At 60.2% G+C, this 26522-nt stretch overlaps 2 protein-coding genes across 11 annotated transcripts in view; one reads left to right on the top strand and one right to left on the bottom strand.

Moving 5' to 3' along the window:
- Positions 1-12968, top strand: part of FBRSL1 (fibrosin like 1) — an 85675-nt gene extending 72707 nt beyond the window's left edge. For 2 of the 10 annotated variants that reach the window (XM_057745819.1, XM_057745822.1), the window contains 14 exons: positions 1777-2110; positions 2204-2424; positions 3169-3237; positions 3409-3608; positions 4338-4388; positions 4587-4682; positions 5303-5371; positions 5514-5543; positions 5779-5850; positions 7132-7261; positions 9594-9671; positions 9872-9955; positions 10187-10391; positions 11968-12968. In XM_057745819.1, coding sequence (XP_057601802.1) covers positions 1777-2110; positions 2204-2424; positions 3169-3237; positions 3409-3608; positions 4338-4388; positions 4587-4682; positions 5303-5371; positions 5514-5543; positions 5779-5850; positions 7132-7261; positions 9594-9671; positions 9872-9955; positions 10187-10391; positions 11968-12829 — 2501 coding nt within the window. In that variant the 3' untranslated portion in view covers positions 12830-12968. Of the gene's footprint in view, positions 1-1776; positions 2111-2203; positions 2425-3168; positions 3609-4337; positions 4389-4586; positions 4683-5302; positions 5372-5513; positions 5544-5778; positions 5851-7131; positions 7262-9593; positions 9672-9871; positions 9956-10186; positions 10392-11967 lie in introns of all 10 variants that reach the window. The other 8 variants (XM_057745821.1, XM_057745820.1, XM_057745818.1 and 5 more) reach the window with 8 other exon arrangements.
- A 9680-nt stretch (positions 12969-22648) lies between these two features.
- On the bottom strand, positions 22649-25570 carry LRCOL1 (leucine rich colipase like 1). The gene is made up of 5 exons (XM_057746465.1): positions 25481-25570; positions 24206-24331; positions 23980-24105; positions 23789-23911; positions 22649-22842 (listed from the first exon to the last, which is right to left on the bottom strand). Exons 1-5 carry the CDS (start codon positions 25568-25570, stop codon positions 22840-22842), a joined length of 468 nt encoding a protein of 155 aa, XP_057602448.1. The 3' UTR covers positions 22649-22839.
- Between the last annotated feature and the right edge of the window lie 952 nt (positions 25571-26522).

Below are 26522 nucleotides of genomic sequence, written 5' to 3' on the forward strand. Positions count from 1 at the left end.
CCAGAGGCTCCTAGGAGCCAGGCACGCTCAGCTTGCATTTCAGATGGAATTCCTGTAGGGTGTATCAGTTTCAGCCGCAAACCGTGCGGCTTGAAACAACAGACATTCGCCTGCTCACGGTTCCGGAGGCCAGAAATCTGGAGTCAAGTGTACGCAGGGCCGTGCTCCCTCCAGAGGCTCCAGGGGAGGGGTCCCTCCTGTCTCTTCCAGCTCCTGGTATTGCCTGCAAACCTGGGCATCCCTGGGCTTCTGGCTGCACCCTTCCCACCTCTGCCTCTGTCTTCACAAGGCCTCTTCCTCTTCTGTCTCTTACAAGGACACCTGATTCCAGGCTGATCTCATCTTGAGATTCCTAGCTTGATTACAGCTACAAAGACCCTTTTTCCAAATAGGGTCACAGTCACAGGTTCTGGAGGTTATGATTCAGCAGAGTTCAGGAAACTGGGCAAGGCTTTGAGGTGCCCAGAGAGGTGCATAGTGGAGGGTGATCAATAGCAATGCTCATGCTTTTTCAGTGGCAGGAGGCTCTAGAAGGTTCCAGGAGCCTCCAGAAGGGCTGGGGGCACTGATGGCACACATGGGGTAACATGCAGATCCGCATGGCCCATGCCTGCCTCTTTCCATTGGCTGCTCTTCCTTTGTGAGAGCCTCGTGTGCAGATGTGAGAGAGATAGGAGGGGAGAAAGGGCCAGCATCCCTGGGTAGCTGTGAGGAAGCAGGCTGAAGCCAGTGGCCCTCCCTTCCTGTCCTCTTTGCAGGAGTGGTGGCAATGGCCTCCTCCGTAGATCTGTCCCTAAGCAAACACACTCAAGGCAGAGGGACGTGTCGTCCTAGGGAAGGAGACTTCCCAAAGGCTCCGGACCCCTTCTCTCTCTATCAGCCTTGGTCACACTGTCCTGCAGCCACAGGGGAGGCTGTGGCCAGCACTTCACTCTGCATGGCAGCCACCCTCATGGGCCCCTGGGCCTGTAGGAGGAAGCAGGGTCAGTCCACAGCCCACAGTGAGGCCGCCACACTCAGTGACCTGAATTTCCACTCCTCCTGGGAAACTGGGATGTTGTCCTCTGGAGGCAAAGCTGCTCAGACGGGTGGTGGTGCCTCCCCTGGCCTGGGCATGTGCTCTCCACCTGGCCTGCTTAGCACCCGGCCTCTGGGCATGTGACCTGAGACCTTGCTATAGCAGCCTCAAAAGAAGGGTTTGAAAAAAAAAGAATAAATAAATAAGTAAATAAATAAATAAATAAATAAGAAGCATTTGGAATGAATAGGTGGGCTCACTGGAGGTCATAGCCCAAGGGCAGGCCTGCAGCTCAGAGGGGAGCAGAGGCTCTGGGTGGTGAAGGGAGGCAGTGTGGGGGAGCAGCAGCTTCCTGTGCACAGACCAGGCAAGCCTTGTCATCCAGAAAGTCTCCCCAAGCGCGAGGGTCCAAAGAGGGCTTAGGCCATGGGTCACCTGGTAGGTCCAAAAAGAGCAGCCACCAGCACAAGTGAAGCTCCTGCAGAGGAAGGAAGGACAGCAGAATGGGCTCAGAGCCCAGCGCCCTCCCTGGGGCGGCTCCCTCAGGCACCTCAGTCTCCCTCTGTAATATGGGGCCACAACGGCCCCTGCACTGGGACCTCCATGGGCAGGAAGGAGGTGCAGGACTCTCCCTGGTGGTCGGTCGTGGGGGGTGGGGGTGGGGGGGAGTACTGAGGTGTTGGGGCCAGGGCTCCACGCTGCGTGTTTCCCCATCGGAAACGGTCCTGGACGTCATTACCCGGCCCCTCTCTCCGCAGGGCCCACACTGGGCGAGAAGTCCGAGGCCAAGGCCGGGGCGGCGCCCAAGGTCTCGGGCCTGGAGCGCAGCCGCGAGCTGAGCACCGAGCCGCCCTTCCTGCCCCCCGTGCGCAGCCCGGGGCCGGTCCTGCCCTCCGCCGGCGCCCCGGCCAGCCCACCCGTCAAGAAGGAAGCCCCGGCCCTGCCCCGCCTTGCCCCGCAGCCGCCGCCCGCGCCCCCGCAGCCCCGGGTCCCGCTCCCGACGCACGTGCCTCTCCCCCCGGGCGCCTTCCCGGGCCCCGGCCCGGCGGCGGCGGCGGCGGCCGTGCCGCACAACGGCCTGCACAGCCTCAGGTGGGCGCGGGGCGGGGCCTGCGCAGCCTCAGGTGGGCGCGGGGCGGGGCCTGCGGGGCGCGCGGCCGGGCACTGAGCGCCCCCTCCCTGCAGCAGGAGCAGCAGCGCCAACAGCGGCGCCAGCCTGGGGCTCGCGAAGCACGTGTCCCTGTCTCCTCACGGGCCGGGGCCCCACCTCTCTACCTCACACTTGGCGCTCCGCTCGCAGGCCCAGCACCAGCACCACGCGGCGGCCATGTTCGCCGCGCCCCCGACACTGCCCCCGCCCCCGGCGCTGCCGGCCAACAGCCTGGTCATCCCAGGACACCCCACCGGTAGGTCCGGGCGCCGTTGGTGGCGCTGGGGTCCTGTCCCCCTCCACTCTGGGCTCCTAATCCCTGGGCGGGAGGGACGCGGCTGCTGGTTAGGGGGGCCGGCCCCGGAGATTTGTCTCCTTAGTGACCACCTGGCTGGATGGCAGTCCCCGAGCAGCCCCCTAGCCCTAGCACCCCGCCTTGCCCAGGGCAGAGGAAGCTTCCTGCCAGGGCCTCGGTTGTGTGCACACACACACAGGTCCGTGGTTGCACACACACGTGTATGCAGACACAGACGTGTCTGCTGCATTCTGAGCCCCTGCCAGGCCTGGTCTGGGGCAGGGAGTCGGTGAAGCTTGGAGCTGCCCCCTCGTCACAGCAATGAGGGCTCTCAGGGCCTGCGTGGCTCTTCCCATGCCTCTTCTCTGGGCTGCTGGCAGGGGGATTAGGGCTGAATTGTGGAGGAGAGGGGCCCCAGGTGAACAGCAGCGGGCCTGGCCCAGCCTGGCCTCTCCCTCCCTGCTCGATTCCAGCAGGTGCCCCCCCACGGCCAAATCTTAGGTCACTAAGGATTTCTCCGTGGCGTGGGTCTCCAGTATTTTTTTCTAAAATTCTGAGGCAGCCCAGCTCGGGTTGGGGGCAGCTTGGTGCCCCAGCATGGGACCAGGACACTGGTCTGGGGGTGGCTGGGACGGTCAGGGCTCCCCTGCAGGGCTGTCTCCGGGGGCTCCCAGGGTGGCTCACGGTGTTCTCTCTTGCCTTTAGATGCCAGCCTGTTGATCTCATTCAGCCAGCCAATCATGTATTGCCAGCCTCATTCGGGGATTCTGATTGGTACTTGGTCACAGGCACCTCTCTTACCTCCACCCTGGGGCCCGCACGTAGCGAGCGGCCACCACGGCTTGGCCTGCCGAAACCGGGAGTGCCAGCAGGTGACTATCCGCCTCGCCCCACCGGGAGCCCGCGGCCGACGTGCCTCTCTGTCTCTCTCTTTTTCTCTTGTAGATCACGAGCTGCTCAGGCAAGAGCTGAACGCGCGTTTTCTGGTCCAGAGCGCCCCCCTGGGCCCGGGAGCTCTGCTGCGGGCGGAGTTCCACCAGCACCAACACACACACCAGCACACACACCAGCACCAACACACATTCGCCCCCTTCCCAGCTGGGCCGCCCCCGACGCCGCTCCTGCCGCCCGCCGCACCCCCGCCGGTGCGTAGGCTGCGTGCCGGCGGGCGGGCGGGGGTGGCCCAGGCGCGGGACACGCAGCAGGCACACGCAGACGCTCTCTGCACGCATGCAGGCTGACACCGTCCCTCCCGCTCCATCTGTCCCACCATCCCCTCCTCTGCCCCCCCCCCCCACTCCGGGTCATGCCATGAGGTTCCCCTTCCCGAGCTGTTCTTTTGGATTTGGGCAAGCACCGCGTATGCACACGGCCAGGGGGCCAGTTGCACCCACGAGGGGTTCTCAGCGTCTCAGTTGGCAGCAGGGCACCATGTCTGGAGGCCCGACAGGACTGAGGGGTCACGGGAACCAGGACTCCTCCCAAGTTCCTGGTCCTCGAGGTCTCGTCCCTCTGAGCCAGCTGCTGTGGGACAGAGTCCCCTGCACTCCTACCCACCTTTGCTTTGACACTGACTAGTTTGCCAGTGGCCTAGGTGTGTCCTGAAGCCTGACCACCAGACCTGGGCTCCATGCCCGCCCTCCCCAGTCATGGCCGCAGACGCCAGGTGGGCCAGTCTGCATCTCCTGTGCTGGGATCACTAGAACAGAGAAGGGCCATGGGGCTGCGCCCTCAGGGAGCCTGGGGGGCAGCGGGCTGAAGGCCACCAGCCTCATCCTGCTCACTGTCTGGCCCGACGGGGTGGGTGGGTGCTTGGCCAGCAGAGGGCGTCGACGTGGTCAGGAGGCCTCACTGTCTGCCTCCTTCCCTTCCAGTTTGACAAGTACACGCCCAAGCTGGACAGCCCCTACTTCCGACATTCCAATGTGAGTGTCCCTGCGCGCTCTGGGCTCTGTAGGAAGGGTGGGGGGTGTGGAGGGCAGGGCTGCGCCTTGTCCGTGTAGCCTCCCACCCTGTGCAGGGGCAACAGAGTGGGGACCAGAGGGCCGGGCCCAGCGTCCCTGCCCAGGGCATCCGAGCGCCTGGCAAGGCCTCTGGAACACCCCTCCTGCCTTCTCTTGCAGTTTTTCCCGCCCTTCCCTCCAGCCGTCCCAGGACTGCCTGCCCTGCTCCCACACCCAGGTCCCTTTGGATCCCTGCAGGGTGCTTTTCAGCCCAAGGTACTAGCTGTTCCCAAGAGGGGGTGGGCACGGTGGGTGGGGGCTGCAGGACTGCCCCCCCGCAACCAGCACCTCCCAGGGCAGCTCCAGCCGCCTCACATGTGGTTGTGTGTGTCGTGACCCCCGGTGGCTTCCGAGGGGCCTTCACCTCAGTGCAGAACATCCTGACCGGCAGTGGGGCCCTCTGTGCCCCAGGGGCCAGGAGAGCCCTGCTTCACTGTTCTCACCTCCTCCTCCCGGAGACTCAGGGTTGGGGGAGGAGCAGTGCGGAGGTGGGATTTGGCGGCAGTGCAGGGCTGTCCATGCTGCAGGGGGCCCAGGTAGGAAGCACCCGCTGAGGCCCCAGGACCAGGGACTGGGCTTGCTCTGCTCACGTGAAGCAGTGCTGCCTTGGCCCTCAGCGAAGACCCTGCCCCAGGCGCATCGATCAGGAGCCCTTTCCTCGCGTCTTTTCAGAAACCTCTGGATAGAGGTTATGGTGGGAGGCCAGGCCGCCCCTGGGTGGCAGTGTGCAGGGTCCCACAGGCCAGGTGGGGCAGGCACAGGCGCCTGGAGGTCTCATGCCACCTGGGCACAGGGCCTGCAAAGTTGTCTCGTGCCATGTCCCTCTCTCCCCTCAGACTTCAAACCCACTCGAGCTAACAGGCCGGGCCAGTGCTGTTCACACCCTACTACAGAAAGCCCCCGGGGTAGGTGGCAGCGGTGCCCATGCCTCCCTCCTTCCCTGGTGGGCATCCTGGCAAGTGTGGCCCCTCGTGGAGGCCCACACAGTCCCCGGGCTGGGCTGCTTGCAGAGCCTGGGTCTGATGCTTTCTTCTCTGTCGATGGCAGGTGTCCGACCCGTACCGGACAGCAGTCAGGGTGAGTGTGTGTGCACCTGCGTGTGCACGTGTGTAGTCTGCACGCCTGCGTGTGCATGCCTCACCTTGGGAGGACAGGGCCTGGTGGGACCTCAGGGAGGGTCTGAGGCCACAGAGGACTCTGGGTGCCTCCTCAGTGGCCGCAGGGGTGCACTATGACAACCGGAATCGGGGTGGGGGCGGGGGGCGCGAGGAGGCCCTGCCTCACGGCTGAGCCTGTCGCCCACCTGTCACAGAAGCCTGGGAAGTGGTGTGCTGTGCACGTGCAGATCGCCTGGCAGATCTACCACCATCAGCAGAAGATAAAGGTGAGCCTGACCCGTCCTGCCGGCCAGGCCCGCGGCTCAGAGGGCACCTGCTTTGGGGCCACGTCCTCCCGGGTGTTCACACATGTGTGTGTGTGCCCCTTTCCCGGGCAGTGGGCTGGGCTGGACTGGGCTGTGAGGGGTCGGAGCTGGGGAGGGGACCTGACAGCAGTGTGCGGGGAGCCCAAGGTCACTTCCCACCTGGTCACCCAGGATGACCCAGGTGGGGCTTCGGGAGGAGCCTCCCTGCCGTCAGTTGAGCCCTCCCAGTGGGCCTTCAGCTCCGCCCCCGCCCCGCCCCGCCAAGTGTTATTAAGTGCCTGCCGTGTGCCTGGGTTTTCAGCCATGGACACAGACAACCAGAAGTGCTTATGGAGCCTGTGTGCTCCTGGGGAGGGACGGGTGGTGCCCGGCACCCTAGCCAAGCGAGGCAGGGAGGAGGCGGCCCTGGGAGACCTGGGGGCCCGCAGCCAGGGTGGTGGGCTGGGGCGCTGAGCATGGCCAGGACGGGCCCTGCCCCCTGCATCACAGGGGGGCCTGCACACCCTTGTCTGCCATCTTAGGTAACATCTTACCTCTGCGCACGATATTTTTTAATTTATCACATCCTAAATATGCTACAGAGGACAAGTCACAGAAGGGAACTTATGACAGATGACTGTGTGTTTCTACATGCAAATGCTCAGACAGGGCTGCCTAGAAGGTACAGTGTAGGAGGTGAGGGGCGGGGGGGCTCCCCAGCTAGGGCCAGAGCACCCCTCTGTCATTGCCACCACGGCAGGTAGGACTCGGCCTCGCCCCATGCCTGCTGTGGCCCTCGTGACCTAGGGGCCTGGCTTGTTGGTTTTACTAACTTTAATAAGTTTAAATCCTACTACTGATGCTAAATTTTGTCATTGGAAAACTGGTATGACTTGGGTATGAGAACGTACTTTTCCAACTAAATTTTACAGAGTCTAAACACAAAGTATTTCCAGTGAAAATATAGCATCCAAGTTGAGATGTGTTTTAAGTATAAAACACACCAGCTTTCAAAAAGCACGTAAAAAGGAGTGAAACACCCCAATCAGGACCCTGTATCAGTCGCACATGATGATGTTTGGTTATCCTACGTCCACTGAAATGTCTCAGGATGAATCCTACCTGTCCCTCTGCCCACTGGGCAAGGCCAGCGGAGCAAGTGGGATCACACCTCGTCGTCCAGCTCGTTGGCATCCCGGTACCTGGCAGGACAGAGGGCGCAGCCTCCGGCAGGCAGCCCCTGCACACGCTTTGTCCCGGCAGATGCAGCTGGACCCCCACAAGCTGGACGTGGGCACCAAGCTGGACTTGTTCAGCAGACCCCCCGCCCCAGGTGTGTTCACCGGATTCCACTACCCGCAGGACCTGGCCCGGCCCCTCTTCTCCAGCTCAGGTAAGGCGGCCTGGCGCATAGCTGCTGGGCCCTTCCCGGCCACCGTGTAGGCCAAGGGACAGCACTGGTGGCGGCGCAGGAGGGCTCTGGCTGCTTGGGCAGATGTTTTGTTTCGCCGGCCATAGCAGGTGGGGCCTGGCAGTCCTGCCCTCCTCAAGCTTCTCCCCCCGCAGAGGCTTCCCCACAGCTGGCCTGAGCCCCACGTGTGCTCTGGCCAGGATGCCCTCCTCTCTTGGGGGTTCCTTCCCGATGTCCCTCTCGGGAAGGGTTTGGCTTTTCTCTGAATGGTGGGAAACTGCTTTCAAACCCCCCAGGCTCGCCCCGCCAGCAGCCGCACCACAGCCTTGCTGTGTCGGGGTCCCTGGGACCACCCTCAGGTTAGCAGCGCTCCCGGAACTCAGCACAAGTCACACTCCAACCCCGGCTATAGGCACTGCCGTGAAGGGGCACGGAGCAGTCAGCAAGGAGGAGGGGGAGGGTGGAAATCAGCGGGCCCCTCCTGGGTGCTACCCTTCGGGGCCCCAGGCCGCACTGCATTCCCCAGCAAATAGCCGTGACAGCAGGGCAAGGTGCTGCCTCCCTGGAAAGCTCGTGGAGACCCAATGCCCAGGGTTCCAACTGGGGGCCAGTCATGTAGGCACTTCTGCCTGCACGGACCAAAACCTAGACTCCCAGAAGGAAAGCTGGTGCTCAGCACAGACCACACTGTTTGCACAAGCACGCTAAGCGTATATGAAGCGTTCCTATCAGAGGAAGGCGAGAAACCTGAAACCCGAGTTCCCAGAGGCTGGGAGGGCAGCCACGCAGCAGGTCATTCTGAGGTCAACGGCCTCGAGCCCACGCTCCAGGGCTGCTGCTGCCTCCTCCCCAGCTGTCAGGCCCTCGAAGGATGTTACCTCCTCAGAGAGCCCTCCCTGACCACTCCTTGTCACTGCCCCCCACCCCCGCCCCGCAGTGCCCTGCTCCAAGCTCCTGTATGCGCACACCCACCTGCTGCCCCCTTGCCATGGACATGGGGTCCATGTGGGTAGCCCATTGGCACACTGGTGTGATGGGTGTGGATGCGGTCACGCTGGCTGGCCTGGTGAGCATGGGACTTCTTCCCAGCCCCGGCTCTACCGCCCCGATGGCCTCCAGACCCCAGCCAGGGCAGAGGAGTCTCCCAGGGGTCATGGCCCCTCAGAAAGCAGAGGGCCTCCCATCTGGGCCTCAGCCCTGGCAGCCAGCAGCCTTCTTGGGCCAGAGCCCACAGGCTGTGCTCCCCACCCACCCATGGCCGCGTCCTGCTGTGAGTCTGCCTCCCCCAGCACATGCCCCACCTAGACCAGGGCGGCGCCATACCCCCCCCCCAACACCTGGTTGCCCACCCTGTGTGTCTGGCCTCGCCCTGTGGCTGGCTCTGCGCACCCCTCCCTGTCTAGCACATCTGTTTCTTTCTCCCATCTGTGTTTACATTGCCATCCTCTTTCCCAGGGAACGTCAGCGCGTTGGCCTTTTCTCGTGGTGTGGCTTTTTAAGGCAACACGTTTCCCTCACTGCACCCCACGTGCTCTGATATGCCCTTCTCTTTAGCACTGGGGTCAGCTGTTTCCTAACTTCTGGTTTGATTTCTTTGACTTAAGGTCACTTAGAAGTGAGGTTAAGTTTCTAGCTGGGAGCTCTCTGGAAACGAAAACCTGCGAATGTCTGGGTGGAGGAGCCCACCTGTGACCCCCACAGCTGGCAGACAGTGGAGGGAGCTGGAGACACACGAGCAGGCACCCACGTCACTGGTCTCACCAGACAGTCACCTCCAGACTGCAGGGTGGGCACCCTGAGCAGCAGGGTTGGCCCTTGACCCAACAGCCCCTTCTTAGGACTGGGCCCGCTGGGCTGCCCTCCAGGTTCGGTTTTGGGGGGTGTCAGGGGAGCCCAGGCTGATGCCACTGTGGCCTGCAGCCAGGGGACACTGCAGGAGGAGCTGCCGTCTCTAGTAGCTGTGACATGGGCCCGTGTCCATCAGCATGCAGGCCGTACCCGTTAGGTGACCGGGATCACTTATTAGCTCTGGTCGGAAACTGCAGGGTCGCTGGCTTCGGGAGCAGTCCCTAAAGGCTCGATCTCGGACCTTTTCTCTGCCCGTTTTCCTCTGGGGGCTCTACTGATATCCACACCTCCCTTCCTGCTCCCCCCTCGGGGTCCTCCAGACTCTGGGGAGATGAAAGCCTACCTCCTGCCTGGTCACGTGCTTGGAGTGGGAAGTAGAGCCAGCCAGGGTGCACCCACTCTGGAAAGGAGCCACAGACAAGGCTCCGGTGCACTCGGGCTGCCATCAACCTGCCCTCCTCCCCAGGTGCCGCCCATCCCACCACCAACCCGTTCGGACCCTCAGCCCATCCTGGCAGCTTCCTGCCCACTGGTCACTTGACAGGTAGGTACCCCCTGAGGTATGTGCAGTCTGTCTGGCCTGTGCTGACCTCAGAGCTGGGGGGTGCACGTGGGTAGGGAGATGACCCCAAGAACCAGGGCACCTCTCGGCTTGTAGAGGTGGCACCTGCCAGGTCCAGAGCTGCGGTGGGGGCAGGGTGTGGTGCACACATGGAGATCCCTGAGCCCTCGTTGCCCCCACAGACCCTTTCAGCAGATCAAGCACCTTCGGGGGCCTGGGGAGCCTGGGCAGCAACGCTTTCGGAGGCCTGGGAAGCCACGCGCTGAGTGAGTGACCAAGCCGCTTGCCTTCCCCTCACACGCGCCCTCCCCTCGCACACAGGCACACGCATGCATCCTCCGCACGCACCTGCGCAGGTCTGGGCAGCACTGACGCCAGGCCTACCGTCTCCCTTCACCGCCTCCTTGGGGCACACACGGGCCTGCGGTTGGGAATCTCCAGGTGTGTTCTCCTCCCTGGCAACCCAGCCTCACGCTCCCACCACCACCCACCCCCAGCTCCCGGCGGCGGCATCTTTGCCCCCAAGGAGGGCCCCACGCTGCACGGCCTGCCGAGCCCCCACGAGGCCTGGAACCGGCTGCACCGGGCGCCGCCCTCCTTCCCCACGCCACCCCCGTGGCCCAAGCCCATAGATGCCGAGCGGGTCTCAGCCCTGACCAACCACGACCGAGAGCTGGACAAGGGCAAGGAGGAGCGGGAGCGGTGAGTGGGGCCCCTCTGCCACCCTGTCCTGCCAGTTTCCTACCCACCCCTCATCCAGCCCCCGCTCCTCCCAGCACCTACAACCCCAGCCAGCATCGCTGAGCCCTGGGCACCCACCTGGGGGCACACTGAGCTGTGCCCTCAAAATGTGTTTGGGAGGGTGTGAAGCTTGCACCCCAGGGCTGGGAAAGACCAGGGGAAGCGGACCTCCGCACCCAAGCACCCTCCACTCTGCCTCCACAGAGGACCCCTGCTGGGGCAGGACCTGGGCAGGCACCATCCACAGTGAGGGTCCACTCCCTCCAAGGCCCTGGCAGGAACGGTGGGCCTGTGGACAACAGTGGGGCCTCTGGCAGGAGCCCAGATCAGTAGGGCAGAGGACTGGAAGGGGGCTGCTGAGCCACCAGCAGGGGCGGGTCTGGGAGGTACACCTGGGGGGAGCCCCCTGGGCTTGGGGATGGGGCTGAGCGTGTGTGTGCCCACTCCCCAGCCCCAGGGGCAGCAGAGCTAGGTCGGGGCAAGGGAGGTGGGAGCCACATTCCCAGGTCAGTAGCAGAGTCAGGGACTTGAGGGTTCTTGAGGAGTCATGGGCCAGCTGCATGGACAGGAGCAGAGGAGGGCTCCCTGCTGGCCCTTCCACCCAGGTCTTCTTCCCCCCAGTCACTCATGGGCGTTGCTGCATGCCAGGCACGGAGGGTACACAGGGCGGAGCTTGTAGCAAGGTGAGGGAGGAGGCAGCCTAGGGTTAGCATAGACCGTGGTGGGGACGTTTGTCACAGGACCTGGGGAGGATGCCAGGCAGCAGCCCAGGGCCTGCCCACCTCCTACAACAGCACTGTCACCGCAGAGGGTCCAGAGCCCATGGGGACCACAGGATCAAGAGGGTGGGGTTCAAGTAGAGTGATGGTGGCCGGGTACATCACAGACGGTTGGGAGGAGGAGAAGGGAACCTGCGGACTCCCAAGGGGAGAAAGACCTTCGTATCTGACTCCCTCAAGCCTAGCTGCTGTCCCAGCCTGTCATCAGGGTGGGGGCCATGCCCACCTTGCTCCCAGCCTTGGAGGCAAAGGGCAAAAAAGTACGGGTGGCACCTCGAGGGTGAGAACCAGACCATGATGGGGTGGGTGGAACCGTGGTGACCACCACCAGGCCACACCCTATGAGGAAGGAGTTCCAGGACCCTGTGTCCCTCCAGTGGATCTGGAGTCGGGGTGGTACTCCCCAAAGTTCCTCATTGAAGGGCTTGTCCTGGTTCAGGGGCTCAGTGGCCTGGGTCCACGTGGAGAGCTCTGGGGTTCTATTGCAAAGTTGGTTGCTTGTGGAGGGGAGGCAGGCGTGGGGTAATTGTTGTTGGGGTGTGGGTTGTGGTCACCACGTGTTGGTGGGGTGCCAGTAGAAGTTAGGAATTCCACAGGAGCCCAGGGTTCTAAAACCCCCCACACACACACCCAAGGACCCTGAGGTCACTGCAGTGAGCACTGACCTCGCCACATTGAGGTGGGAACTTGGTGGCAAAGGCGCTCGCTGGGCGGTGTCCTGCCAGGCTGAATCGGGGTATCTGCCTTGTTTCTCCCAGGGACCTCCTGGAGAAGACGCGCCTGCTGAGCCGGGCCTCGCCCTCGGCCCCCGTGGGCCACCCAGGCAGCAGCCTCCTGCTCCGTGGCCAGGGCGAGCCGGGCCGGCCGGGGATCCCCGCCGAGCGCGAGGCCGAGCCCCGCGTCAAGGAGAGCCGCTCCCCGGCCAGGGAGGACGGCGCCAAGCTCAGCAAGGCGGCCCTGGGGGACAGCCTGCGCCTGGCCGGCCTCCTGGGCCGCGAGCTGGCGGGGAAGCCGCCCGAGGCACCGGCCGAGCGGTCCCAGAGCGATGTGAAGGTCAAGGAGGAGCGCGGGGAGGACGTCGACGCGCCCCCGCAGCCCGGCCCGGGCCCCGCGGGCCGCGAGCGCACGGCTTTCGCGTGGGAGCCGCCGAGGGAGGCCTACCGCGGCCCGGAGGCGCCCCGCCGCGCGCCGCTCGGCCCGGGCCCCGCCGCCCTCCTCGAGCCCTCCGAGCGTCCCTACCGCGACCGCGAGCCGCACGACTACAGCCCCGAACGCCTGCGGGAGGCGCGCCGCGACGAGCTGGAGCGCGCCCGGGCCGCGCACCTGGGCGCCGGGCCTGCGCACCTGGACGGCGCTGCGCTGTTGCCCGCACTGGGCGCCCTGCAGTACCCGCGCCTGGCGCCCGCCCCCGCCGCCGCCGGGCTGCACAACGGGCTCCTGGCCCGGACCCCGCCCGCCACCGCCACACTGGGCGCGCCGCCCCCGCTGGTGGCCGCGGGCGGGCCCCCCACGCCTCCCGGGCCGCCACGGAGCAGGACTACGCCGCTCGGGGCCCGTGCGCCTGGCGAGGCCCGCGACTACTCCCCGTCCCGCAACCCCCAGGAGGTGGAGGCGCGGTAGTGGCCGCCGGCCTGCGCCCACCGCGAGCGCGGAGGCTCCTCCACCAACGCACTGCTGTCGACTTTTCTAAACGTCTATTTCTAGAACTTAAGCACAGTTCCATCGGCCCTGGGGCGATGCGCACCCTTCCACTCGCAGCCCGCGGAGTCAGGGGTGTCATACACAGCTTTTCTGGGGGTGATCTTTTGTTTTCCGAGCTTGAGATTAGGCTACTGGAAAAAAAATTCGAGTTTGTACCTTTTTTCCCACAGGTGAGAAGCATTTTTAATAGATTTGTATTTTTTTCAACTTTGTGCCCTTTAGACATGTAAAAGAAGTGAAAAAGAGACTTTTGCTTTTGTACTTTTAGTTTGGTTTTGCGATTTAATGGCCTCAGATCCCTCTCCAGAGCCCCAGGGGTTTTTTTTTGTCTTATTTATGGAGAAAAAAAGCGGTCATTTTGTCCAACGCACTGTGAGGCCCCCACTCAGGCCTGGCCCTGGCCCTCCCTTGGTACTTGGAACCGAACTTACAGATATATATTAAGATAATTAATAATGTACAAAACTTTTTTTGCCTTATGGAGAAGTGTAAAAGGATTTCTTTTTCGGTTTGTTTTTTTAAAAAAAACAAATGAAACAGTGTAAATAGTCTGTTAATATAAATATATGATGTTATTAAATTCTTAACCTAGGTAGACTTTATAAAAACAGTTTCTAGAAACTTCTCTGGTTATTTGTTTAACATGGTCACAAAAACCCACCCGTTGTCAGTTGGAAATGCCCTCAGATGTTTAACTGCGGCAACGTTCTTCAACTATGCAAGCGCTTGGGTCGACCGGGCCGCCGGGGGTCACTACGAAGCAGCCCTGGGATGTGCGTGTGCACCTCCTGTTGACTGTCCGGTGTCCTTGGGTTCCACCCCAGACAAGTAGGGTTTGGGAAGTGAAAAGGCTAAAGGCACAAAAGAAGTAACTTCTGTCTCTTCTCCACAGAGCCCATCAGCAGACATTTCGTGTTCTCCTACCGGCCAAGGTCTTGGCATGATTTTCTTTTGGTTTCAGTCTTACTTTCATAACCCTGTGAATGTCACCATGCCCTGTCATCAGTGTCCCTTGTTCCCTGACATCCACACCTGTGTCCGCGGTGTCTGAGCCTTGGTTCGACCATCTGTAGCTGTTTGCTTTATTCGGGTCTGTATTTTCCACCCAACGTTTCCACTGTAGACTCCGGTCATTTTAAACATTCTGTTCTCACATCAACCAATGAAGGTAAATACAGCCTTGATTTTGGATGAAAAGGTGGTTGAGTGTTTTGTGGGGCTTTGTGACAGGTGGGGGTTGTGCACCTACCCTTGGTTCCTTCTCCCCCCCCAACTCCACCTCCACCCCGCTGCCACCACCAGCAGAGCGCCACCTTGGAAGTCACCAAGCTCACCTAGCCCCGCCCCTCCTGGCACCACTCCCCCTTCCCCACTCCCTGGCCGTTTTGGCTGCTGAGGCTCCTCCCCCTGACCTTTGCCTGGCACCCCCATCTTGCCTTCAACTCTGCTCTGGTCCCATGGTCCCCACTCTGTCATCTGCCATACCACCCCTGCATGGAACTTGTTATCTGGGTTGGTCTTCTCTGTGCACTGGGTGTCAGGTTGCTTGTCCTGGGGAGAGCTGGCCTTGCCCCCCGCTGTGCTAGCAGAGCCGGAAGGAGGGGAGCAGGGGCAGAGCTGGCCGCCCCCACCTACTGGAGGAGGAGGGTGAGGGGGTGTCTGCCCTGCAGTGGGGACCACAGCTGCTTGCACTTAGCACTGGGCCCTTACCCCTACCCTGGCCATGGTTTGGAAATGGGGCCCTGGCATTGCACCCCAATTGCATAAGGAGGGCCTCTCCCATGGAGAGTTGGGGGTGCCCTTCATCTCCAGGGAGGAGCACCAACCAGGGGATTCTCCAGAGGGGTTGGTTCCGGGGACCAGCCCCCCTGGGCCACAGTGCCTTCCTCTTGCACATCTTGGTTTCCTCTCGTCTCAGCTGTAGTCTATACAGCAGAGCTTCAGAACATGTCACCATGTTCTCCTGTGATGTGGACTGTGGGAGGCTTGTGACCATGCTCACCCTGGGCCACTCTGCTCAGTGACCTGACCTGCACCCCACCCTGCTTCAGGGTCCTTGCAGAGCAGGCAGTGAGAAGCAGGAGACAGCCAGCCGGCACCTAGAACTCTGGGACCTCACCCATAGGTGTAGTTGGAAGGTGGATGCAATTCAGGGTCTGCTCTTGACCAAGACCACTTGGGAATCCAGGGATATCCCATGAAGGAATAAATATTTGCATTAAAGCCGAAGGACACAGTCTGCATTGAACCATAGGGACAAGAGGAGTAGGCCTGTGCTTCTTGCCCTGTCCCAGACAAGGGCCCCTAGCTGCACGTCACCTGCAGGGTAGTGTTGGTATCTGCCCCGGGGCAGGCTATCCCTAAGGGACATCCTTTTCAAGGGATCATGTTCTCTAATGGAGTGTCATCCAGAAAGGCGTGATTTTCAATAGAGCAAAATCAATAGTGGGGGGACTTCCCTGGTGGCACAGCAGTTAAGAATCCACCTGCCAATGCAGGGGGCACGGGTTCGATCCCTGGTCCAGGAAGATCCCACATGCCACGGAGCAACTAAGCCCGTGTGCCACAACTACTGAGCCTGTGTTCTAGAGCCCGTGAGCCACAACTACTGAGCCCACATGCCACAACTGCTGACACCCTCGCTCCTAGAGCCCATGCTCCTCAGCAAGAGAAGCCACCACAATGAGAAACCCACGCACCGCAACAGAGTAGCCCCAGCTCACCACAACTAGAGAAAGCCCATGTGCAGCAATGAAGACGCGATGCAGCCAAAAATAAATAATAAATAAATAATAACACAATAAATCTTTTTAAAAAAAAACAAAAATAAAATAAAGAAGCTATTTTAAAACCTCCCGGCCAAATGCCAGTCAAGAAAAAGACATTTCAGACACACGAGGTTTCAGACATACATTCATTCTTTGCATCTGTTCTTTGGGAGCCACTGGAGGAAATACTCCAGTAAAATAAGGATGTAAACCAAGTGAAAGAAAGGGGCCCAGGAGGACGCTCTCCGGACCCAGGAAGGAGGTGGGAGAACTTGGGGGAGGCTCGAAGCACAAAGTCCCCTGCTATTCTTGCAGACATTTTCTCCATAGGAGCTTTAGAGTCAGCTTGTCAAATTTTGTTAGTTTTTTCCTGTCACTTTTATAGGGGGATCTCATTGGATTTACGGATACATTTGGGAGGAGTTGACACCTTTACCATGTTGATCCTTCCTGCTCCATCACGGGACCATCACTAACGCATTTGTTTCCTTCTCTGTCACTCAGTAAAGGTTTTAATTCTCTTCGGCTGTCCCACAGCTTCTCGCGTGGTTCCTCAGTGTTTCATGCTGTCAGTGAAGCAGTGCGTCTCGTCGTCACTACGACGGCGCAGGACAGCTCCCGGTGCGTGTATCCACCATGGATCTCGCGTCCTCCCTGTGGCATCAGTGCTGCTTGCAAGCACCCGCAGCGCCCCAGCTTCCTAGCGCTCCCGGGGACTGTGCCATGGCCCTTTGTGGGACTTGCCCCGGTCAGTCGGCACCCGGGGAAGGGGCATAAGCTGCTTCTGAGCAGGGGCATTCGATTGCTGGTGTGGCGTTCCCCAAGGCCTCAGCACCCAGGACTGTTCCCAAGGGGCCTGCTGAGTGGGCCTGGCTCTTGGTGGGGAAGGCACACCACCTGCCCTCTCCTGACCTAAGTGCTGACCAAACCTCCTACCAGTGCCAACAGTCTTTCTGTTGATTCTCCTACTTTCCAGGTAGACTGGGAGGTCATCTTGAGGCGGGAACGGTCTGGCTGTCCTTCAGCATCTTCTCACTGTCCCCTTGTGCTACTCCTGGGCTGGGACTTCCCGGGCCGCGGCAGCTGGAGGTGCCACGGTGCAGTACAGTAGGTATGTGCTGTGTGTGTTTAGTAGGTAGTTTGATATTCAGTCACCAGGTTTTCTTCTTTGTTAGCTCATTTTTTAATTTTTAAATCAGCCACAGGGGTTTAATGTCTATTCGTCGATCGTGTGGGCTTTCTCCTTGAGTCACACATCACAGTAATAGCTGTCCTGATGCTGAACCGCCTTTGTGCTCACTCACTCGAGTTCTTGTGAAATGGCCAAGTCTCACCAAGCAAACCCCACTCTCCTGCATGACCCTCGTTGCCCCGAGTCAGGCACTCTTACTTTTAAAATAGTTTTGTAAGTTGCATACTTGATCACTTTAACCCAGTAGCTCTTTGGTGACCAAATTTTATTCTGCTTCTCTGAGTCCTGAGGGGGAAGTTGAGATGCAGTTTCCTGCGTCTCTGTGACTGTTTAACACGTTGCCTGACAGCCTTGCCGATGCCTTTCTGAGGATGTCGCCTTCATCTGGGACCACGTCTGTCCCCCAGGGAGGTCCTGGCGAGCCTGCCCCCAGCCAGGCAGGGGCACTGACCCTTTCTGATTTTAGGAGGTAACCAGTCTCCTCAGCATTACTGCTCGGTTTTAGAGTCAAGGGGGGCAATTTATCTTCCTGGGAATGGATCTGCTCTCTGAGGAATGAGTCCACACAACACGCTTCTTACAGTTTTTAAAACCGTCTTTCCTCTGAGACTGTCATCTTTCATGTTCCTCAGGCTCATCAGTGTTTCCTCTTTTGTCAATCAGACTCTCAGTGGTTTGTCTATTTTATTATATTTTGCAAAAACCAAACCTTTGGGTCTTCCCTCCCTCCTGCGCCCCTCACCACCACCCTCCCCGGGGACAAGGCACCCCCGCCCTCCTACTCCCCAGCAAACCCCCCAGCGCTCAGGGCTCCCTGTCCAAGGGTCCCGCGGGGCCCACGCTGACCCAAGGCTCCAGCTGCCAGTGTGAATGCCACAAAGCGCCCGCTTTCTTTCCCCCACATTAGTGAAGCCACAAAGCGCTTCCAAGGGTCGCTTGCTCCAAGCCTGCGGCACCTCGGGAATTAGCCACCCAGAGACTTAATCTAAAAACCCTACCTGGGGAGCCGACACCTCTTGTTATTTCTCATCAGAGTTTTGGGGGAGACTACGTGGAGTAAGTCCCTCCAGTGACAGCCACCAACCCCACTGCCGCTTGTCCCGAGGGTGAAGCTCCTCTCCCCTGGCTGTCTCCCCCATCGTGGCTCCACATCCTGAAGAATTATCAAGAGTTTTGTGTTGCGACCCACTCGGCTTTAAGCCAGAGCTTCTTAGCACAGAAAGAGGCCGCGCTGGGCAGTGACTGCCTGACAGGTCCGGCTTCATCCCACAGGCCCTCTCAGTGCTGGAAGCCTGCAAAAATGTCCGGCATTTGACGGGGCAGTTTCTGTTTGGGAAGATGAGAAAGTTGTGGAGGTGGTGGTAGGATGGTCGCTCAGTGTGAATGTACTTAGTGCATTTAAGATGGCAAAGAAGGAAATTCTTATGTCGTGTATTTTACCACAATTTTTCAAAAATTGCATTCCATGACTACAGAATAAAAAGTTTAGGGGAAAAAAAAGCCAGGAAAACTGAAGACCCACTTCCCCCACAGGGCAGGCAGGCACATACGACATTTTGCGTGTGAACTTGGGGGCAAGGATGCCTGAGGGCACCCGTGGAGACTATTATTCTCGCCCCACAGAGGAGGTTGCCCGGTCCTCCCCGTGACTTGCTTTGGACAAAGAATCATCCAGGTCCCTTCCACAGGGTGGTATCTAGGGCCATGTCCCCCTCGCCCCCCACAGCACCGTGGCAAAGTCTCCGAGGCCACCCAGCTGCCAGGCCTCAGAAACAGGCATCACTCACTCACCTGTCACCAGCTCCCCTGCAGACCTCCTGCTTCCGCTCTGCCCGGCCCCGGACTTTAAGTGGATTCTGGGGTCCCTTCTCCTGGAAGCCCTCTGTCTGTCACCAAGTCAGGGCCACCCAGGATGGTGAGGAGGCTGTGGGGCAGAGGAGGGAGAAGGAGGCCTTCGAGGGGACAGATGAGAACTGCCCCTTCCTCTCCCTCCCTTCCTGGGGCCTGGGGCCTGGGGCCTGGCAGCTCTTCCCGCCCATCTAAGGTGTTTCTAGAACGACTTGGAGGGTGTTGCGGGCTGAACTGTGTCCCCCCAGATTCACAGGTTGAAGCCCTGACCCCAGGTCCTCAGGATGTGACTGTGTGCAGAGATGGGGCCTTTAAATGAGTAGTTGATCTAAAATGAGGCCATAGGATGGGCCTAATCCCACAGGACTGGTGTCCTTAGAAGGGGAGACGATCAGGACACAGACACTCAGAGGGCCCACCACGTGGGGACACAGGGGGCGGGGGGGGGACACGGGGAGGACATGGTATCCACACCGTCCCTGAGGCCCTGTCAGCCCTGTGGGGGCAGCTCATGCCCTGGACACCGCGTTCTCCAAGAAGTGCCCGGCCTCGAGGGGCCCAGGCTCTCCTGGAGGAAGAGGAGTAGGGGCTCCGGCCGTTCCCTGGGGAGCAGCCCCAGGACCAAGGCCACGCTGGGTGGCCTCCCGGCTCCTAGCCCCTGAGTCAGGGTGGCTGCCAGAGGAAGAGAAGGACCCGCTGCCAGGAGTCTCCTGGAATGTGGCGCTCACCCCAGTTAACCCGTGCGAGGCTGGTAGCCAGTGGGCAAACTGCTCTTTTCCCGCTGTGAAGGGAAAGCATCTGGTCCATCCGCATCCATGGAGGCGCGAGCACCTGGGGCCTCCCTGCCAGCACCTGGAGGGCCGCTGTGGGTGCATAAATGGGCAGAACAGACAAAACGCCCGGCTTGGCGGGCACACCACCCCAGGAGATGCGGAGGGGCTGGTACTAGGGTGGCCGGGGTCCTGCTGAGAACCAGACGTCTGAGTACAGATGGGGGGCGGGGGAGGCGGCCACGTGGCCCTGGGGGCCGATGGGGGTGGGGGTGGGCTGCAGCAGGAGACCAGCTCCAGGAACCGTGGAGCAGGGGAGCAAGGCAGGAACAAGGTCGGGCTACCGCTGGCCGTGCAGAGGACCCCGGGCCACAGCACAGGTCCGGCCTCTACTCCCAGTGTCTCCAGAATATTTTGAGCTAAAGAGAGCCATCCTTCGGGTTTTGTTGTTTTTATTTCATTTATTTATTTTTGGCCGTGCCACGAGGCTTGTGGAATCTTAGTTCCCCACCAGGGATGGAAGGCGGGGCCCCTGCAGGGAAAGCACTGAGTCGTAACCCCTGGACTGCCAGGAAGTCCCGGTTTTGTTGTTTTTAAAGACTGAACTGCAGTCACTCTGGGATCCACTTCCTGCCCACTGGGATAGCCTGGACCCAGAAGACAGACCATAGCCAGCGTCGTCCAGGGTGTGGGCAGGCCGGGAGCCTCGCACAGTGCCCGGGGGAGTGGGACACGGTGCAGGCGCTTTGGATGAGCTGGCATCCCACTCCTGATACAGGCCCAGAGAATTTAAAACCTGTGTCCACAGAGAACATGTACAGGAATGTGCACAGTAGCTTTATTCACAGGAGTCAAAAGTGGAAACAACTCAAATGTCCATCCCTGGAGGACGGATTTTATGTGGCACAGAAGGGGACAAAGTCCTGCCTCACACGACCATGCAGATGGGCCTTGAGAGCACCGTGCTCAGTGAAGGAAGCCACAGCGGCCACAGACTGTGAGTCCGTCTCCATGGAGTGTCCAGGCAAGTCCGTAGAGACAGAAAGTGGACAAGTGGTGGCCTGGGGAGCAGGGGGAGGGGCGAGTGCTGGGTGGAGCCCGACGGCCTGCCCGCCTCCTGCAGACTCCAGGAGGGAGGAGGGCACCCTGCAGTGAACCCCGACCCTCGGGCAACCCTGTCCCCCCAGGGCGTGTCCTCACCTTGCTGGTCTCCCCCGGAGAGCCCCGTACGCCAGGGCCAGCCGCGGGGTGTCCTCAGCTAGAGGCGGCCGCCTGTTTCCTCACATCCGTCCTGCTTCCCTGCCACACAACCTCGAAAACGCCAGCATCCCCAGGGCTTCACCAGACTTGTTTCCCCCGTCAGTCTCACCCGTGACATTATAGACCCCAAAACAGGTGAGAGCGAGGAAAACCACAGACCGATATGCCGCACCACCACCGGGACCCTTCGCAGCTCGTCACCCCCAGAAGCCCTGCTGTGGTCAGCCCTCCTCTCCACCCCGCAGCCCGCAGCCACTCAGCTGTCTTGGCCCAGTCGGGTCTCTTCGGAGAATTTCGTAGATGGGCCGGCACGCATGTGGTCCTGGTCAGGGATGCACCACATTTGTCTGTCCACTTGCTCACTGTTATGAGTGGCGATGGACAGACTGAGCAGATTTCTGTGGGACACAAGTTTTCAGGGCACCTGGGGGCGTGTGTGCGTGGCCCCACCCGCTGACGTTGAGGCCGCCCGGGCTCATGTGCACCGCGGGTGCAGGAGGCTCTGCAGCCTCCCAGCCCTCGGTCCGTCTAGTCCCAGGCTGGACCTCAGCCTGCTCTGCGTTTCCCTCAGGGGGCTAATGATGGTGGACAAGCTTTCTCATGCTTCTGTGCCGTCTGTGTGTTGTCTTGGGGAAATGTCTGTTCAAATCTTTTGTCTTTTTTTTTTTTTAATATTTATTTTGGGCCCTATTGGGTCTTAGTTGCAGTACACAGGCTCTTCCTTGTGGTGTGTGGGCTTCTCTCTAGTTGTGGTGCATAGGCTCTGTAGTTGTGGCCCACATGCTCAGGAGTTACAGCGTGCGGACTTAGTTGCCTTCAGCACATGGGCTCTTAGTTCCCCCACCAGGGATCGAACCTGCATCCCCTGCATTGGAAGGCGGATTCTTAACCCCTGGACCACAGGGGAAGTCCCTGTCTTGTTTTTAATTGGGTGGTTTTCATTTAAGTTTTGTACAGTCTGGATCCAAGTCCTTTGTCAGGTATATCATTCCTTCTCCTCTGTGGCTTGTTTTTTCATTCTCTTAACAGTGTCAATCACAGAACAAAGTTTTTAATTTTAATGAAATCCAATTTATCTAAGTTTTCTGTTATGGGTGGTGTGTTGTCATGACTAAGATCTCTTTGTCTAATCCAAGATCATGAAAATATTCTATTTTTCTTCTAAAAACTTTATAGTTTTATGTTTTATTTTATGTTTTTATTTAAATCTAGTTTGGTTTTTTTAAACTATACTTTGTGGCTTACCTGGCTTGTTCTCATTGTTAGGGTGGGAGCAATGGCTTCTCATGACTTTCCCTGCAAGCAACCTCATGGTCAGCACCAGGCCAGGAGGAGGGGGAGGAGGGGGAGGGGAAGGAGGGGAAGGAGGGGGGAGGGGGAGGGAGAGGAGCGGGGAGGAAAGGAAGGGAAAGGGAGGGGAGGAGGGGGCTTTTTTTTTTAACAGAGCCCAGAAAAGCAGCCTGGTGTCTGTCTGCAGGGTGGGTGATGGGCACAGAGGAAGGTGACAGTTAAATTTCTGGCACTCTGGGAGCAGAGAAGCCACCAGAGTGAACAGTTCCTAGATCAGCCAGGATCTCTGCTTCAGGGGAAGGTGGGGAGCCTGGGGGCGGAGGCCGCAGGAGGAGTAACCAGCAGGCGGCCCCCTCCCCCCAGGGCTCTTCAGTGGGCTCCAATGTCCTCATTGCACCATCTGCAAGGTCAGGGGAGCCTCTCCAGTTGGAACGGCCAACTGATGACTTTAACCTGTGGTGACAGGTCACACACATGCGCCTGCGGGGGAGGGGCTGTCTGCATCCGCCCTTCCCTCTGGGGACTCGGTCCCTGGTTAAGGGGGCTCCTTAGGACGGCGTTGAGCTGAGACCGCATGTCTCCACATCCACAGAAACACGCTCACTCCGGCGAAAGGTTTATTGATGCTAAGTCATCACCTTGAGGTTCCAGTAGCCACCACTGGTTTGCGTGGACACGGGCAGTCTCAGGACTTCACAGCTGGACATCTAATACAGGTTTTCACTGTCTCAGGAAGAGCGGCCTGAACACATGTGGGGCTTGGGGTCCAGGGTGGTCTCCAGGGTACAGACTGGGTCCACATCACTAGAAGACACAGCAAAAGTAGGAAATGCATAGGGAGACACAGCCCGAGAGGCAGGAGCAGAAGGAGTTGGCCTTCGGGGCCAGTTGTATCGTACGGGCCTGGACGCTTTCCTCCACACTGGCAGTCGGCACCTCTGGGCCAGGCCACCAGTGGAGTCGCCTGGTTCTCTTGGACACACTTGGGACACCCGTGGACTCACTGTCGTGGCACCTGCTGCACCCACTCCTGCTCTGGGCGCTGATGGGCTGTGGCCAGGAGGTGGGGTGCTCAGAAAGGTCTGGTTCTCAACCTCTGGGCTCAGACACACCTTTATAGTCAGGCCGAAGTCATGGATGCCAGCATCCTAGCTCAGACACCAGAGTGTCCCCTCCAGCCCTGTCACTGTGACTCTCGGGCCACTGTGCCACCTCCCTCCACCCCCCACCCATTCTCCATGGTGTCTTCAGGTTCTGTGTCCTGGGGGTCTGAACTCTGGGGGCTGCCTCACTGAACTCTTTCCTTCTGGATTTCCAGTCCAGCCAGGGGAAGGAGATGGGAGGGAGGGAGTAGGAGGAAGAAGCTCCTGAGAGGGTCCCTCCCCTTCATCCAGCCGGGAGTCCAGCCCAGCAGGAATTGGTCCCGGGTGCTGCCCAGTCCTTTGGGTCCACGACCCCCCACCATGCTGGCCCTTCACTGGGTGTCTAGTGCCGTGTCCTGCTGCGACCCTGATGGACCTGAGAACCCACCACCCATGACCCGTGTCCTTTTCTGACAGCTCATCTGTGCTCCTGCTTCAGGAAACAGGAACAGAGGCCAATCTGCAGAGGCAGTCGGTGGCCTCTCCTGGGAGGGGACACCTACCCACGCACGCGGGACATACCGCTTCCAGGTCCCTGCCCGCTCGCCCTCAGGCCAGTGGCTGGAGTTAGTGCCGCAGGTGGGGCGGGACTCAGTTCCAGGACTCACCAAGGGCAGGCACTGCAGCAGGATGCCGCTCCGGGGGATGCAGTGGCGGGGGCTGACCTCGTTCAGCCGGATGCAGCACTTGCTGCGGCACTCGCTGTGGTCCATGCAGGGGGCCCCGTTGGGCTGGGGACAGAGGTCAGAAGTCAGAGCCAGCAGGGACCACCCTCCAGCCCCACGGCCCTTGGCCTCACCTTGCGCCAGGGGATGCACTGAAGGAAAATGGTCTTGGCTGTGCAGTACATCTGCAGCCTGTAGCTGTTGGTGACGCAGCAGTCACTCTGGCACTCCGAGTGGGCGTGGCAGGTGTGCCCATTGGGCTGCAGGAGAAGGAGACCTGGCCCTTTCTGCCAGGCCCCTGGTCCTCCTTCCTGGGGGCCACCCTCCACAGCCCCTCGCGCGCCCCCGGGCAGGACGCACCTTCTGCCAGGGCAGGCAGTACTGGAAGATGGTCTGGGGGGTGCAGAACTTCTGGGGGTTCAGGCTGTTGGTGACGCAGCAGCCGCTCTGGCACTCCGTGTGTTCCTCACAGGCCTCCCCGATGCCCTGTGGAGCCGGGACTCATGCACCTGCGCCCCTCAGGTCCGCGTCCTCCCCTGCCCTTCAGTGTTGCCCACCTGACACTGTCCTTGAACATCCGCAGACCGCAGGGGTCCAGAAGGCAAAGGGAGCCGGGAAGGAAGGCAGAGGGTAAACCGAGGCACAGCGGATGGAGGAGGTGGGTGAGCAGCTGAGCAGCAGGGCCGGAAGAAGTGCTAGAATGAAGCTGGCAGGCCCCCTCTCACATGTTACAGGTGAGACGCTGCAGCTCAGAGAGGGTAGGTAACTTGCCCGGGATCACAGAGCCCAGGCCCACTGGCCACCCACCTCCTGTGAGGGGTCCCCTACTCGGCTCTCAAAGCTTTCGTCTCAAAACTCCTTTACAGACTCAAGATTACTAAAGGTCCCAAAGAGCCATTGTTGCAGGTATACTATTGTAAGTAACTTCAGCGCTTACTGGCTGAGATTAAAGCCATCTGGGCTCAGGAGCTGGAGGCCAGAGCCCAGCTGGGCAGCGCAGCGGGTGAGGCACGGAGGACAAGGGAGGGAGCAGGGCCCCAGAGAGAAAGGACACAGGAGCCTCGGGGAGGGGGCCACACAGCGCGGTGTCCTCCCTCCTGCATTCTGTACAGGAGCCACCGTGAACCAGGCAGGATGCGGGGATCAGGGAGGTGACATAAGGCCCCTAGGACAGACACATCGTGTTCTCTTTGCTGTCACACCACAATGCACAGGAGCTGATCACTGTCACCCCCACCTGCGCACCACTGCCCTGCCTCCTCCCTCACCTCCTCCTCTGTACCCCCACCCCACCCCCACCCAAGCACCCGCTGCCCCACCTCCTCCCTCACCTCCTCCTCTGGGCCCGCCCCTGCCCCTCCACCCCGCGTTGGGTCCCTGGAGCAGTTTCTGTCCCAGGTAGCAGGGACCACTGGACTTGGGACTTGGTGTCGGGGTCTGGGAGTCAGTCGGGAGTCAGTCGTCCTGGGGACCTGAGAGCTTTGGGAGGCGGATGTGTTCAGGATCCTGCGGGGCGGTGGGGGGGGGGAGGGGCACAGAGCACCCACAGGAAAGCGGGCTGGGAGCCCGGAGAGCCCCTGTGGGCCTGGGCGGGGGCAGCCCTGGGCCGTGCAGCGACAGGGACGTGTAGCTTACCTTGTGGGACTGCCGCAGGACCTTCCCCCACGTCACCAGCAGGGTCGCAGGCAGCAAGTAGAGCAGCAGCAGACGCCCCGCGCTGGCCATCGCTCCCGCCTATCGGTGCCCAGAGGGCGTGGCGTCCCTGCCCACCAGGCTCCTGCCCCTCCCCTTCCCAATCTTTCTCCATCGAAATGGATTTTTAAGCATGAATAGATATTATTTTCTTAGAGGGGTTGTGTTTACAAAATCGTGCAGGAAGCGCAGAGAGTTCCCGTGCAAGCCCCCTGCCCGCCTCCGTTTCCGTGTTTAAGATCTTAGTCGAGCGGTGCATTTGCTACAGTCTATCAGCCGGTGCTGACAGATTAGTATAACCGAAAGCCCACAGTCTCACAAGGGTTCAGTCTTGGTGTACATGCTGCGGGTTAGGACACATGCATGATGTGCACCTGCGATTGAGAATCATAGGGGGGCAGAAAATCCTGTGTGCTCTGCCCGTTCATGCTCCCCTGGCCCGCCCGCCCCATCCCTTTACTGTCCCCAGGGCTGTGCCTTTCCAGACCGACCCAGGGTTGCAGTCGTGCAGTGTGTCGCCAGGTGGCTTTTCCCACTTCTTAATGTGCCCCTGAGGGGCCTCCATGTCTCTTTAGGGCTTCGTAGCAAATGTCTCTTTATTGCTGAGTGGAAAATATATTCTCAAGGACCGTTTCTCTGGGGAACGATCGAGTCCTTTACTGGTTTAGACGAGCGTGTCTCTGGGGTTAGGGTGCCCGCGGGTCTGCCCTCAGGGCCTCTCTGCAGAGCCCCCCCACCCACCAGACCCCTGAAGGGCCACAGATGCTCCAGCAGCCTGAGCTGCCTGCCCCGCTCGCTGGGGGTGTTTGGTTGGTTCCCTGGCTGTTCACAGAGCTGGCGATTTGGTTCCCAATTTAGCCCCTAGTTCTTTTATTTTTGAGATGATAGTCACACAGCATAAAATGAACCATTTGAAAGTGAACAATCCAGGGGCATTTAGTGCATTTTTAATGTTGTGCAACAGCCGCCTCCAGCTGGAACATTC

The sequence above is a fragment of the Hippopotamus amphibius genome, chromosome 8 (genome assembly GCF_030028045.1).
Source record: "Hippopotamus amphibius kiboko isolate mHipAmp2 chromosome 8, mHipAmp2.hap2, whole genome shotgun sequence".
NCBI classification, from domain to species: Eukaryota; Metazoa; Chordata; class Mammalia; order Artiodactyla; family Hippopotamidae; genus Hippopotamus; species Hippopotamus amphibius.

Excerpts from the sequence above, each read along its gene's own strand:
- LRCOL1 (XM_057746465.1), bottom strand. The coding sequence starts at position 25,570 with ATGGCCAGCGCGGGGCGTCTGCTGCTGCTCTACTTGCTGCCTGCGACC. Across the intron at positions 24,106-24,205 it reads ACTGCCTGCCCTGGCAGAAG|CCCAATGGGCACACCTGCCA; the intron begins GTGCGTCCTGCC and ends CTTCTCCTGCAG. Across the intron at positions 23,912-23,979 it reads AGTGCATCCCCTGGCGCAAG|CCCAACGGGGCCCCCTGCAT; the intron begins GTGAGGCCAAGG and ends CTCTGTCCCCAG.